The sequence below is a fragment of the Girardinichthys multiradiatus genome, chromosome 14, assembly GCF_021462225.1.
Source record: "Girardinichthys multiradiatus isolate DD_20200921_A chromosome 14, DD_fGirMul_XY1, whole genome shotgun sequence".
NCBI classification, from domain to species: domain Eukaryota; kingdom Metazoa; phylum Chordata; class Actinopteri; order Cyprinodontiformes; family Goodeidae; genus Girardinichthys; species Girardinichthys multiradiatus.
In genome coordinates, this window is record NC_061807.1 from 14,454,449 (window position 1) to 14,469,684 (window position 15,236).

General features: G+C 41.2%; 1 protein-coding gene across 1 annotated transcript; it reads right to left on the bottom strand.

The window, feature by feature from the left end:
• Window positions 1–551: 551 nt before the first annotated feature.
• Window positions 552–13,629, bottom strand: LOC124881060 (GATA zinc finger domain-containing protein 14-like). The gene is made up of 10 exons (XM_047386549.1): window positions 13,515–13,629; window positions 13,243–13,430; window positions 12,891–13,031; window positions 12,226–12,364; window positions 9,661–9,838; window positions 9,194–9,335; window positions 8,973–9,110; window positions 6,253–7,452; window positions 4,115–4,191; window positions 552–826 (listed from the first exon to the last, which is right to left on the bottom strand). Exons 1-8 carry the CDS (start codon window positions 13,626–13,628, stop codon window positions 6,264–6,266), a joined length of 2,229 nt encoding a protein of 742 aa, XP_047242505.1. The 5' UTR covers window position 13,629; the 3' UTR covers window positions 552–826; window positions 4,115–4,191; window positions 6,253–6,263.
• Between the last annotated feature and the right edge of the window lie 1,607 nt (window positions 13,630–15,236).

The following is a 15,236-nucleotide window of genomic DNA, read 5'->3' on the forward strand; positions in this document are numbered from 1 at the left end:
ATTCTAATTTATTGAATATCACTGTATATAATCCAGTTATCAATGTAAACTTGCAAAGTATTTCCTCCAAAAGGTATTGAATGAATAATAAACCCAGGAGAACATAAATCCATACACATTTGTGATTGTACCTTTTATAGCATGTTCCTGCATTAAACTTTGAGGTAAAAAACAAAATTGAGGTAAATACAGACTTCAAAACACCTTTAATGATATAATGATAAAAGGATTACATATAATCTTTTTTTCTGGCAAACCTAACATTTAATTTCCTTACTTGCAAAAGTTTTTAATTGCCTAAGTAGCTAAATTTCATTCCTGCACATCATAATTGAAGTTTAAATATATTCTTAGTATATTGCATTCTTCCGGCTTAGGAAACACACAGAAAAATGTATCAAAATAATAATGACAAAAACCAATTGAACTTCTAAGTTTCTACTTACATACATGTCAAAACGTTTAGCAAGACAACTTCAAGGTATCCACACAGTAATTTGTATCCATTAAGGAAGAGAAAAAGATCAAAAATGATTCAACAGTGTGACAAGAAATCAAATATTCATATTATATACACATAATATATAGGAGAGGAAGCTGAAGACATCCATGGACCTCTTAAGAAAATATGGTTAACAATATACTCATGGGGGAGGGAGCAGTGTGCTGAATCAAAACGTGAGGAAGCACATTTTTCTGCAGGGTTTAGTCACAGTCTGATTTGTTGCCACTATTTGACAGCTGTCGTCTTTTCCACTGTAACGTTTCTCAGGGTGCTTAAGATTATGGATGGTGGCAGCCCTAGGTCAACCATTTTAACCTTAAGCTGGAAAATTAAACACAAGGTTAAATCACTATACAATAAGTGCTGCTTCATAAAGAAAGGCAGGTTTATTTGTGTAGCACATTTCAGCAGCTAGACAATTCAAAGTGCTTTAAATTATGAAAAAAATACATTTAAAAAGTATGAGGGGTCAAAGTAACAAAAGTTAACTTGAAATGAATCAAAGGTGTGAAAAACAACATAGTAAATCTGTGCCGTAAAAACCAACACATGATTAATATTGCCTCTGTGAAAATTAGAATCTGTGGATTTGGAGGTCAAAATGATGTTATAAATATTAAGGTCATCAAATTTAATGTTGCCCATTTTCGTTCACTGCCTTGATTTTAGCGACTCCATTTTTACCACTTTAGTTTTATTTTTATTTTTTACCTGGAAATAAAGCTTTAAAAAGATTTACGTTTGTTTGTATATTGGACTCTTTTGAATAACAGGCTACTGCCTAAACCACAAACCCATGGTGCGCATCAGTGATTATTGGAGTTAAGTTGTTTGGTTGATTTGTTTCCTTTGGCAAATAGTCACAACACATAGTCTAAAAATAATCCTACAGCATCCCACTCATATTGACAATTTTTGTGAGCGCTGTATACTGAGTTCTGGACCCTAAAGAACTTCCAGCAAATCACTGCCATAGTATTGAAAATGGACTACAAGTGCTCCGCGGTCGTGCCGGGGCTGCTGCAGTATTTCGATCTACCGGAAGTAACAAAAATTACACTGTGAAAGTGATGAATGATAAAACTGAAGAGGTAAAAATGGAGGCGCTGAAATCAAGGCAGTGAATTAAAACAGGCAACGTTAAATTTAATAACCTTGATATTTAGAACATCAATATTTACCATGTTATCATTTTAATGACATCCAAATTCACCTATTCTAATTTTCACAGAGGTGATATTAATCACATGTTGGTTTTTACAACACTCAATTTTACCATGTTCAGACCTTCAGTTCATTTGAAGTAAATTTGTGTTACTTTGACTCCTCATAAAAATGTACATTGCAGTCACATGATAAAGGAAAGTAAAGAGAAGTAAAGAAAAGTTGGACTACAGGATAAAATTAATGAAGGAATGCACTCAATGATTTTAGACCCATATTTTCTTCACGGCAAACGTTTCTCCCTGGGGAGGAGGCAGCTCCTTAGAACTGGTCTATGTGTTTGCATTCAGCTACTGCTACACCTACAGCTATGCCAGTTCTGTACCGATGCAGCCGAGTTTCTTTCACCATGTTGGTGGCTCCATCATCAGCCATTAGAATTGTATGCAATGTCAACATTCATCAGTGGTCGTTAACTTGTCACACAGTTTCAACATGAAGTCACTAGTTTCAGTATCTTCTGCACACACAAACCTATGTATTAACTTTGTACAAACACACATGCAGAACAACAGCTGTGTTTGGGATCTCATGAAGTCTGACACAGCTGCTGATGATGTATCCAACAACAAGATAAAACAAGAACAGTTTTAAGCACAGAGGCATTCAAAAATGCTAAATCTATTTATGCTTCATTTTGGATTTTGAGTTTTTTCTACTGTAAATATTGTGAAATCTCTGTTTTCTATTATATTTTATATATGTTTATGTTATATTTTTCTCCTCCTTGAACCGCCACCTTAACGTGGTGGAAGGGTTTGAGTGCACGAATGATCCTAGAGGCTATGTTGTCTGGGGCTGGTAGGGTCTCCCATGGCAAACAGACATAGAGCGGTTCAAGACACCCTCATGAGGACTACACAAACGAGGCACATGATGTGCCCGGTATGGCGGAGCCGGGGTCCCACCCAGGAGCCAGGCCTGGGGTCGGGACCCATCGGAGAGCGCCTGGTGGCTGGGTTGCTCCACGCGGGACCCGGCCGGGCCAAGCCTGAAGGACAGACGCGAGGCCATCCCTCAGTGGGCCCACCACCGGTGCAAAGAGGAATGGGCGGCGGACGAAGGTGGAGACCTCGGCGGCCTGATCGCTGGATGCTTAGGCTGGCTCTAGGGACGTAGAATGTCACCTCACTGGGGGGGAAGAAGCCTGAGCTTGTGCGGGAGGTCGAGAGATATCGACTAGAAATAGTCGGGCTCACCTCCACGCAGAGCGTGGGTTCTGGAATCCATCTCCTCGAGAGGGGCTGGACTCTCTTCTACTCTGAAGTGGCCCATGGGGAGAGGGAGCGAGCTGGGGTGGGTTTGCTTGTTGCCCCCCAGCTCAGCCGTCTCGTGTTGGGGTTTACCCCGGTGGATAAGAGGGACGCATTCCTGCGCCTTCGGGTTGGGGACAGGTCTCAGACCGTCGTTTCGGCCAACGGGCCGGGCAGTAGTGCGGAGTACCCGGCCTTCTTGGCGTCCCTGTCGAGGGTGCTGGATAGTGTCCCTCCCGGGGACTCCATTATTCTGTTGGGGGACTTCAACGGCCACGTGGGAAATGACAGTGACACCTCCAAGTCCGAGGCCATGGTTCTCGACCGGAAAAGGGTGGCTTGTCCTCTTCAGTTTGGAGGGGAGTTCCTGCCTCAAGTGGAGTTCAAGTATCTCGGGATCTTGTTCATGAGTGAGGGAAGAATGGAGCGGGAGATCGACAGACGGATCGGTGCGGCTGCCGCAATAATGGGGGCGCTGTGCCGGTCCATTGTGGCGAAGAGAGAGCTGAGCCGAAAAGCGAAGCTCTCGATTTACTGATCGGTCTATGTTCCATCCCTCACCTATGGCCATGAACTTTGGGTCATGACCGAAAGAACGAGATCCCGGATACAAGCGGCTGAAATGAGCTTTCTCCGTATGGTGGCAGGGCACTCCCTTAGAGATAGGGTGAGGAGCTCGGCCATCCGGGAGGGGCTTGGAGTAGAGCCACTGCTTCTCCACATTGAGAGGAGCCAGTTGAGGTGGCTCGGGCATCTATACCGGATGCCTCCTGGACGCCTTCCTCGGGCACGTCCCACCAAGAGGAGGCCCAGGGGACGGCCCAGGACACGCTGGAGGGTCTATGTCTCTCGGCTGGCCTGGTAACGCCTTGGGCTCCCCCCGGAGGAGCTGGAGGAGGTGTCTGGGGAGAGGGACGTCTGGGCGTCTCTGCTGAATCTGCTGCCCCCGCGACCCGGTCCCGTATAAAGCGGAAGACGATGAGTACGAGTACGAGTATGTTATATTTTTGTTTCTTTAACTATTTCTATTTCTAACTACAATACATAAAATTATCTAAAGTATGCAGAGGGAGAAGAAACAGCTAAAACTCTAACAGTTGTTGGTATTGTGAAAGTCAAGGAAGTTACTGACCAATTTTACGATGGTTTCATAGTCATTCTCCAGAGACAGTGTTGTTGAGATCTTTGCATTCAAAGCAACAACATAGTCTAGAAAAACAGGGAATAAACTTGATAATTTGAAGAAGAAGAATGTAATTTACAGCATCTCAACAAATTTGTATATCTTAAAACAGTCATTTTTGTTTTCACTCATTTCAGAAAGGGAAACTCATATATTATATAGGTTTCACAGAGTGAAATATTTCAAGCCTTTAGTACTTGTAATTTTGATCATTATTGCTTACAGATACTGAAAACCCAAAATCCACTGTCTCATATAATTAGAAAATAAATAATTAGCAATAAGAACTAATATTTGTCTAAAACGATATTTGTATAAATCTTTCTTTACAATATTCTAGTTTTCTGAGACATTTTTGGATTTTCATTACCTCTAAGCAATAATCATCAAAATTACCAGAACTAAAGGCTTGAAATATTTCAGTCTGTGTGATTTATTACACATATGTGTGTTGGACCATGTTTTGCTGAATATTGGACCATTTGCACGTTGCTGGACGCCACCAGGCCTCCCGGCGCCATCGGCCACTTTGTACCCCAGGATAGTCGGCTACCACAAATCCCAGTGGGTACCGCGGCTGATAGGACGGGGGCGTCCCAAGTCTGACGTCACAGTAGGCTATATAGTAAGGTGAGCCCTTTAAACCATTGCTTTTCAGTTTGGAACTGAGACGCGGTTACCGGCATCTGAAGCGCATCATTCTGGAGAAGAAAAATCCCACATGGACTTTTATTCATTGTCCCTGTTGGCCAACGAGAACAAAATTCATGAAAGAGGTTTCTGGAATAGGAAGGCCAGAAATTTCACTTTACCAATCGAAGACGTGAGTTTAACACGTAACAGAAGAAAAACCCCACGGAGGGTTTTGTTCCAGTCGACTGTTGACGGCCCGTGATATTGCTTTTCTGCCAAGGAGGCCAGAGGGCAAAATGGACCGCTCTCCTGAGTTATTCGTGGAAACTCTCTCTCCCTTCTCTCTCCTCTCCTCTGATCCAGAGGAGACACCACCAAGTAATTTTTTTTTTTTTACCCCTTTATTAGAAATAGCTTGGGCAGGATAGAGTAGGATTTTAGGGCGATTTAGAATTGCCACCTATAGTCCAATGTGTTCTAAATTGTATGTGCATACAATATTTCATTGAAACTTTGATTGCTGTTGGACATCTGAAGGCCGCTGTGCTTTCAAGCTGTGTGTGTTTTGCTGTACTGTTTAACACCTGAGAGCAAGCTCAGGGTACATTTTAAAGTTGGACTGTTAGAATTTAATGGTGGAAACTCACCATCTTTTTGTCTGCATCCTGCGTGTTGTTTTTATTGGTTTGCCGCCAAAAAGTTTATGATCCTTTGTCCACTGAGCTTACAACTTTGGGGGAAGGTTTATGACCCTGTAATTTTTTTTTTATGACTTTGTTACACTGAGCTACGTTCTGGCGGGCTGCTCCGCTCAACACCATATTATCACTGGTTTGCCATAACTACTGGTTTGATTTGTTTTATTCTGTTTAGTTAGATGTTTTATCCTTTCATGTAGGACTCTGCATGTTTGATTAGGTGAAGATTATTGAATTGGAAGAGTGAGTTGTATCAGGGCTGTTGATTTAATAAATATTCACGTAGATAAAGAGAAGGTGTTTGTGTTTATTTTGTGCAAGAGTGATTTGTCAGTCAAAATAAGGATAAAGTTCCCCACGTTTCAGCAAAAACGGTTGATTAAACATTGACATCTAGTAATAGTTATCAACTATTACTGAGAATTTAATAATTGTAATTATCAAGGGCTTTGAGCCACAATTACAACCCCAGAGGACATCTCTGATTTCAATTCATAAATAAGGATTTTTGGTTAAGAAATTAATTTTGGCAAATTATGATTTTCAATTATAATTATTGATAAATATTAATTAAACAATAATCATAATCCCAATATGTGTAATAAATCTATATAGTATATGAGTTTCACTTTATGAAATGACTGAGAAAAAAATATTGAACTTTTGCACGATACTCACATTTTTTGAGTTGTACCTTTATTTCTGAATATTATTATGATGCCTGCACAATGTCTGACTTACTTTAGTCATACTTACATGATTCTGGATTAGATGTTGTTGAACTTGACCAAGAACTGGTGGATGTAGGAAAAGTGATGATTGTAGTATTGTTGGGTACTGGTTTTGGGAGAGGTGCAGTTGCATTTATTGCTGCAGTTGTAGTCATTGCTGCAGTCGTATTCGTTGTTGTTGGAGTTATATCTGTAGATGTAGCTGCAGTTGTAGTCATTGGTGCAGTTGTAGTTGCAGTTGTAGTCGTTGGTGCAATTGTAGTTGTAGTTGTAGTCGTTGGTGCAGGTGTAGTTGTAGTTGTAGTCGTTGGTGCAGTTGTAGTTGTAGTTGTAGTTGTTGCTGCCATTGTAGTCGGCGCTGCAGTTGTAGTTCGGGGTTGGGCGGTAGTTGTTGTAGGTACATTTTGTGTGACTGTTGTTGGGAGAGCTGCAGATGTAGTCATTGCTGCAGTTGTAGTCATTGCTGCAGTTGTAATTGTAGTTGTAGTTGTTGCTGCCATTGTAGTCGGCGCTGCAGTTGTAGTTCGGGGTTGGGCGGTAGTTGTTGTAGGTACATTTTGTGTGACTGTTGTTGGGAGAGCTGCAGATGTAGTCATTGCTGCAGTTGTAGTCGTTGGTGCAGTTGTAGTTGTAGTTGTAGTTGTTGCTGCCATTGTAGTCGGCGCTGCAGTTGTAGTTCGGGGTTGGGCGGTAGTTGTTGTAGGTACATTTTGTGTGACTGTTGTTGGGAGAGCTGCAGTTGTAGTCATTGCTGCAGTTGTAGTCGGTGCTGCAGTTGTAGTTGTAGTTGTAGTTGTTGCTGCCATTGTAGTCGGCGCTGCAGTTGTAGTTCGGGGTTGGGCGGTAGTTGTTGTAGGTACATTTTGTGTGACTGTTGTTGGGAGAGCTGCAGTTGTAGTCATTGCTGCAGTTGTAGTCGGTGCTGCAGTTGTAGTCGGTGCTGCAGTTGTATTTAGGGGTTGGGCGGTAGTTGTGGGTGCATTTTGTGTGACTGTGGTTGGGAGAGCTGCAAGTGTAGTCATTGCCGCAGATGTAGTCATTGCTGCAGTTGTAGTCGGCGCTGCAGTTGTAGTTAGGGTTTGGGCGGTCGTTGTTGTGGGTACATTTTGTGTGACTGTTGTTGGGAGAGCTGCAGTTGTAGTTATAGGTCGGGGTTGGGCTGTTGTTGCTAATGATGCATTCTGCGTGACTATTCCTGATGAAGCTACAGCTCTTTTTGCCAAGTCTGTAAACAGAGCAAGATATTAACAGAAACACGATAAGCGGTGTAAATAAAGAATAGACTTTAAAATAATGAGAAATAGCAAAAATAAATGTACTCACGGTGTGCAACTTTTACAATGATGCATCTTAGGTCAGACTGATACACAGTCGAAGACAGACTGTGGAAACATTTCAGTAGGCTAGTGTCATTAATATCCAGCAATAGTGAAAGTGCCCTTTATTTTAGTTTAAGCCCAAAATTAACAGTTTTAAAAAAACGCATTTGTCATATCCAAAAATATTCCTTTTCATGAAAACAAATCTGCAGTGCAGAAAGTCACATATTTGGAAAATTCTTAGTATCTACAAGATTATTTTGATGTTTAAGGTTTGTCTTTAGTCTACATAATAAAGGTAACCTCTGATAAGGTTCTGATAGAAGAGATGGCCAAGTTCATTGCGACGTGCTTACCAAACTACCCATTCTGGAACAGCCCTCAATTTGCGTTTTGAGTTTGAGTAATGGGGTGTTTTTCCACTGTGGTGGTCCTAAATCGAGCCATTTATGGAGATTAAGTGCGCTGATGCTAAATGGGTCCTCCTCCCACTGAAGTGTTGCTGCAATCCACGAACAAAGATTTCCACCCAGTGCAACAGCAGAGTCCAGAATGTGATTAAAGCGGTGAAAACAGACCAAACCAGCTTTACGTTTAAAAGCTATGGACTGCCTTTCCACCCTGTGTCGAAACGTATGGGTAAAATGAATCTAAAGACATTATTTAAGCTCCAAAAGTATTAAAATCAGGTTTGACTATAAAAATTTTTATAATAATCTACAAATCTGTTCTTGCAAATAAAAATATACATTTCATTATGAACTGTCATGTAATTAAAAATTCACAGGAAATATGAAATGCAGAGGAAACTACTCCAAAAAGCTACCTTGGTCCCTGATACAATTTGTGAAGTGGAACAGCCCAAACCAAGAAATAAAGTCTGCTTTTGTGAATGCTGGCTGCACTGGCTCCGTGTTTGGTAAATAATTAAACACAAAGTCTTGTTGGATGTTGAACTGAAACAATCATCTAACATGGGTGTTATACAGGATGAGGAGCTCCTTACTCCAAAGTCAAAGTTAAATCCCTTCTTGTCAACGACTGGCAAATTTTACAGGGGGATGCCACAGGGTAAAAGTATGCAATTTTATTGCATGTTTCTTTTTTACTATTGTTTTTTTAATTAAATATTTCTTTATTTTGGCTGCACTGTTAGCCAGATGGTAGCACTGTGGCCTTGCAGCAAAGGTCCTGGGTGAACTGGCAGCCTATCTGGGGGGTGTACCTCGCCCCCCCCATACAATTACTGCTGGAGATAGGTACCAGCCCCTCCACAACCCTGTAAGTACAAGCAAGTATGGACAATGAATAGATGGATGGATGGATAGATGGATGATAGATGGATGTCTTTGTTTGGTTTGCATTGTGTGCGGTTGGCCTGATTCACAGGAAAGGAGCCTACCTGAAACTACATCCTACAACTTACCTTGACTGGACGACAAAGCAGATGGGATGGCTCTCTCCATTTTCAAGAAGAGATGGTGCCCATGTCAAGGTAAAAATTCCCAAACCTTGTGAACTCTTCACCACATCAGGGGGACCGCTGAACAGGAGCTCAGAAATCCTTTAGGAAACAAGAAATTAAGAAAACTTTTTTTGTGCCTCAATCTAACTCAAACTCTGTTAAATTTGTTTGCTTCCACTTACGTGGACTGAGTGGCCTCTGCTCTAATGTTGATTTCTAGTCTCTGATTGACAGTGGCTTGGATCTCGGACTCGTGGTCTGGAGTTGGAGAAAGGAATCTGGGCACATATACGCCTTCAGTGCAAGATGGTACAGCAGGATCCACTAGAACAACAAAGGAAAACAACAAATTCAGCTCCACTAAAACAACTCTGGAAGAAAATGCTGACTTTTTTTTCCACAAGTTGGACCGCAGGTTTTAATCCAATGACAGGGGAGCTGTTTTTAAAAGGATAAATTCCTGTAATTTTGTTGATCAAACCTCTTAAACTCCTCCATTTAACCAGGTTGTAAAATGATGATGACTTGTAAACCCTTTAGTGAACTGATCTTTGTGAACTGATCTAAAGTGAAACTCTAAAGAGTAGATGTGACTTTAAAACAGCTCTTTGTGGTTTTAAAACACTGTAATCAGAATATTGGGTCAGACCTTTCAAAACAAACTGAATGGGTATCTTGCTGATGGCTTCGTTGGTAGCCTTCTGCACTGAGGAACCGTCGAGTTGTAGCAGGACTATATCCTGCCTGGGGAAGTCCTCCATCACCAGCTGCACTGCGTACGGACCTTCGTTGCTTCTGCTTGTGGGACTGAATGAAAGAGTACAAGACTGCAAGAGGACAGAAAAGACATGAAACAGTTAAACTTCATGCTCAGTGTTAGATTATTACTTTCTAGATTGTGCATATGTCTCCCCCCTAGTATATTTGCCTGGTTTTTAAAGGAGCCCTCCATTTTGAAATGCTTTTTCCCTATGCTCTTAGCTTCTCATTGATATCAACAACCTGTTTAATATCTATTACATGAAAACAGGATTTAAATTAGGTGCTTAATGCACATTTCTTTTTTTATTATGACAATATGTCACAGATTTATAGATTTTTATTTGGACTAAAATTAATATATTTCCAATATAATGCAATTTTAATATTAGTTGGTGCTTTGTTTAGTTAATGGAATGGATACTTGTCTTTTACTACGGTGGCCCATAGGTGTCAGGTCAAATACAAAAGCCACAACACAAATATAAAAGCCATAACACAAATACAAAAGCCGCAACACAAATACAAAAGCCACAACGGAAGTCACGCAACCTGCAACAGAAGTAACAGTGCCTGTTGAATGAAACTACGGGAAGAGAAGCTTCACTTGCTAACAGCAGACAAATCTTGCCCGTTTGATAAGTGAAACGCTTTTTTGGTGATAATCACACTGATTGGAACTATGAGTCTACAATGAGCTTTGACTTTGTTGCGTAAGTTAACGTAAGCAGTTACACCGGCGGTCAAGTGAGCCGACAGTCAGAAATACGCAGTCACGCCATCCGACACTAGCTCTCTCTTAAAGATTAGCTTCGTGCATTCAAGGTGCATTACGGTAATGGAGCAGAAAAACCCGATCCTGACAACGGTTGAGATTATAAGAAGAAAACAGAAAATTAATATAAATGTTCTGAAGCTTACTTTCCTGTTTTCCTCTTAAATTCTCATCGGTCGCCAGGATTGGGTCCTTTCTGCTCCATTACCGTAATGCACCTTGTATGCACGAAGTTAATCTTTAAGAGGGAGCTAGTGTCGGCTTGAACGAACTGAAACTATCTGTGTACTTATGCTGCTATAAGCTTAGGCTGCTGGAGGACATAATGACCACTTTCACCCTCTTCGCTACATTCTCACACTACTCTCCAATTTTGCATGATTTGCTGTTGTTTCAGCTTTTAACCTTGTTCTCTCTTTTCTCTTCCTAGAAGCTACACCTGGCCTGACTCTGTGTCTACCTGTGACACCTTTCTGGAGAGGGGAATCGTCCGAGCTTCTGCTGGCAACAACTTAATGCTCACCCTCTACCGATGATCCACATAGCCCTGTCTTTCAGTGTTTAACCCTTTCTCTCTCCTAGACATGGTGATTGACTGAGCTTTTACTATGACTAACTCTATGTGGTCTCTTTCAGACTCTAACCTTGAAAACTGGGTCAGAGTTTATCTGTTCTTTCTTTCTAGATGAAACAACTAAAGGAGCTACATCCATTAACATTTACTTTTCCTTCCCATAGAAAGTACTCCTGGATCAGTGCTTCTGTGTTCTTTTTGTGTCTCTGGTCTGTTCTCTCAAACCCCCAGTCGGTCGTGGCAGATGGCTGCTCACACTGAGCCTGGTTCTGCTGGAGGTTTCTTCCTGTTAAAAGGGAGTTTTTCCTCTCTGCTGTCGCTACATGCATGCTCAGTATGAGGGATTGCTGCAAAGTCAACGCCAGTGACTGTCCACTGTCTCTACATGCTCATCCGGGAGGAGGGAATGCTGCAAGTCACTGACTGGATGCAATCTGCTGGGTTTCCTTAGACAGAAAAACGTTTTATCCAATTTGAATAAATAACTAACTCTGACTGCACTGTTCAATGGTTAGGATTAATTGGAATATATGTACCTGACTGTTGAGACAACATGTGTTGTGAATTGGCGCTATATAAATAAACTGAATTGAATTGAATTGAATTCCACAGTGAAGCATGACGGTGGCAGTGTGGTGATGCTTCAGAAAATGGACATTCAGCCACAATTGATGAAAAGTCAAATTCTGGTTTGTACTGGAAAATCCTGAAGGACAAAGTCCAGCTATTTGTTTAGGACTTTAAGGTCAAATGCATTTAATTTATGGAGCAGGACAGTTTTTCAAAGCAAGTCCACTACTGAACAACTCCAAAAATGAAGGTTTCAGCTAGTCAAAGTCTGGACTTAAATAATGTGTCCAGACATTGACCAAGCCATTTAGATGCTGTTGCATAACCTTACACAGGCTGCTCATGCTCAAAACCCTCCAGTGTGGCCAAATTGAAGAAATCTGAAAGGGGGCCAAATAGTTTTTCAAGGTGCTACTTGTTTTGTGCAGTCTGGGGCATGAATGCAGTGCAGAAATGGATATGACTGAAGACCATGCAATGTAAAGCAAAGCAAAGTGAACTGCTTTGTAAATCTCCTCTGCAGAGCTGTCACTTACAGGCGAGAGGTTGAGGATGGATGGAGGTGTGCAGGGGTTACACTCTGAATCTGATGTGATCCCATTCCTGCATTTAACCTCATCTCCATCAGGGTCGAATGCCAACAACGTGATATTTCTTGGACAGTTTGAAGGAACCCTGAAAGCGCAGGAATGAATAAGCATGAATCATTTCCCACAGCCACACCCAGACTCACCTTAATATGGTTACTATAACTTGTCAATTGTTCTTCTGTGCTTTTTTTCTCATAGCATTTGAATGGTTCAGAAGTTCCCAGTTTCTTCACGGAACAATGGGGTAATGTAAGTTTAATGAGTCTAACTGCCCTTTTCTGTTATTATTTAATCTCCTTGAAAAACATCTTCTCGCTTGAAACACGACTCACACTTTTACCAGTTATTTTATTAGTGTTCACTACTTTCCAGTTCAATCTGGGTCACAAAAACATTTGCCAAGTTATATTATTATATAAAATTATTTGTGTTGTGATAATGATGTAACATTGTGACTCATCTGTATTTGGAAAATCGCTTGGGTCATTTCTCCGAGGTACTTTAGAAAGATCATTTATGTTCCAGATGCAAACATTGCTAAGCTGCTATTAAAGTGTAGTAAGGATGAAAAATCAAATCCTGATGCCAGCATGTGACTGTGAAGGATTTACCTCAGAGCCGGAAGGATGGTGGTCAGCGGTGATGTGTTGATTTGGTTGGTGTCAGACCGGAAACCCAGCTCAACATCTGTCACGGCTCTCCAGGACACGATTCTGTTTATGATTCCAGGTATCCAGTTTTCACCAGCAAACCTGCAGTGGCGGTTATTGAGAAGCTTTCAGATCCACACCCGGAATGGCATAAGCATTGACAAATGCTAGTACTGGTACTGAAGTGCTGTGGTGTTCAAGCCAATCTCTAAGGCCCAACAAGAACCGATGAAGGTTTAGCGTTTTCATTACTCCTGAATTACAATTTAACCATAATCAAATTTAAATGTGGACACTGATGATGTAGACTCACACAAGCTCAAATGGAGCGGTGCCAAAAACCAGCCGGGTCACAATGCCTTCTCTCTGACACCATTCCCCGGTGCTTTCGTCAACCTTGTATAATTCAACACCCGCTGTCTCGTTTCCACAGTCGCCAACGCAGCTCCAAGTGTCATTGTCTGTGCAAGAAACTGAGCTCAGCTTGTACTGAATTTTCACCTACAGGTTAGTGGCAAAGAGGTGTTAAGTGAAAATAAAGCTTTGGAGGGTAAACACAAGAGTTTTTAGGGAATCTCAACTTACCAAGACATATCCATTTGTATCGATTTCCTTTGGGTAGTAGGTCATGACAGTGCCATAATACTGAGTGGCTTGCGAACCGCAGACCAGCAGTAACAGCAGCACAGAGAGCAACATGTTGCATGAGTCAATGTCTCTACACAAGGAGCTGTTAGTGACAATGAGGATATATGCTTTCAAACTCAGTCTCTGATCCTCTGCCCCTCCTTTCCCTTTACTGTTCATTAGAAAGAGTTCATCGGGCGGGTGTGGTTTTCTATCAAAGAAAATTACCTAGATTAACTATGCAGCAGAACAGGGTGTGTAGATGCCAATGTTTCGGTATTCTCCAAAACCATCCAAATAAACAAACCGAAAATGAAAGCATTTAATAGATTTTCAGTCTTCTTTGTTATTATTTCTTTGTCAGACATTCTTTTAAACCTCTGGCTCTTATACCCCCAAAACAAAGTGTAAGTCTTATTCTTATTGGTCTTCTCCAGCAAAGTCACAGTGTTTGTGACTCTCTTTAGCACTCATACTATCTTTGATTGCTTCTATTTTTTCAAGATTTCCTTGAGCACTAGCAGCCTTTATTTGTTATTTTTAAAAAAAGGGAGACAGGAAGTCGAGAGAGAGGGAAGACATGCAGTACAGGCCTCTTGAGTTGGGACAGCTGCGTCGAGAACTGAGACCTCTGTCGGGGTTGCGTTCTGTACCGCTACACCGTGCCCCATCTTAATTTGCTTTAAATGGAACTTGATTACATTAGCTTGTCATAGGTAACGTATAAACTTCACCCTGTATGTATACCCCTACCCTGCTCCCTCTCAGCTTTGTCTACAAGCTGCATGATGCAAATCCTCATACAGCTGTAACCTAGATGACAGTATGGGGGGATCTCAGTAAATTTCGTTGTCACTCAAAAGGTTTGTTCATTCAATTTAAAAAGTGAAATACAGTTTAGAGTATTAGTTTCATTACACACACCATGAAATATTTCAAGCATTTATTTGAGGTAATTTTGATAAAAATGTCTTAAAGTAACACATAAAGTCAGTTTTTCAGTAAACCTTTAAAATTTAATCTGACCAATTAAAAACAGCATTTTTTTAAACCCTGTTAAAAATGTGGACTTACTAAAAAGTACAGTGTGTCCATGTACTTTACAGCATATGCATCCAATACTTGGCTCATTTGCATGAATTACTGCATCAATGCGGCGTAGCATGGAGGCAACCAGCCTATGGTTCCGCCTAGGTGTAATGGAAGTCCAGGGTGCTTTGGTTCTGCATCTCTCATCTTCTGGACAATACCTCTTAAATCAAGCATGGTGATCTCATGGACATTAAAGCAGTTATTTTCTGCAGTGAAGTCGCACAAAGCGCTGTAATTTTTCCTGGCAGATGGCTGTGTTGACTGTGTACTTCAGAAAACCCGGTTGACGAACACCAGCAGATGACACGGCACCCCACATTTTCATCGAGTGTGGAAACTTCACACTGGCCGTAAACACTAGACTCCAGATGAAAGCTTCACTTTCATCTGAAAAGATGATTTTGGACCACTGAGCAACAGACGAATAACGTCTTTCTCTCTGTCTCTTCTAGTAGTCATTGAACTTTACTTTCCTGCAGTCATTGCCTCAATGTTTATAAAGAATACATCCTCCTAATTTAGAAAAACTATGCTTAAACTACCATTTATTTGTCAGCTGAGCAACAAAGCAGGGCTGAATGGATAAAA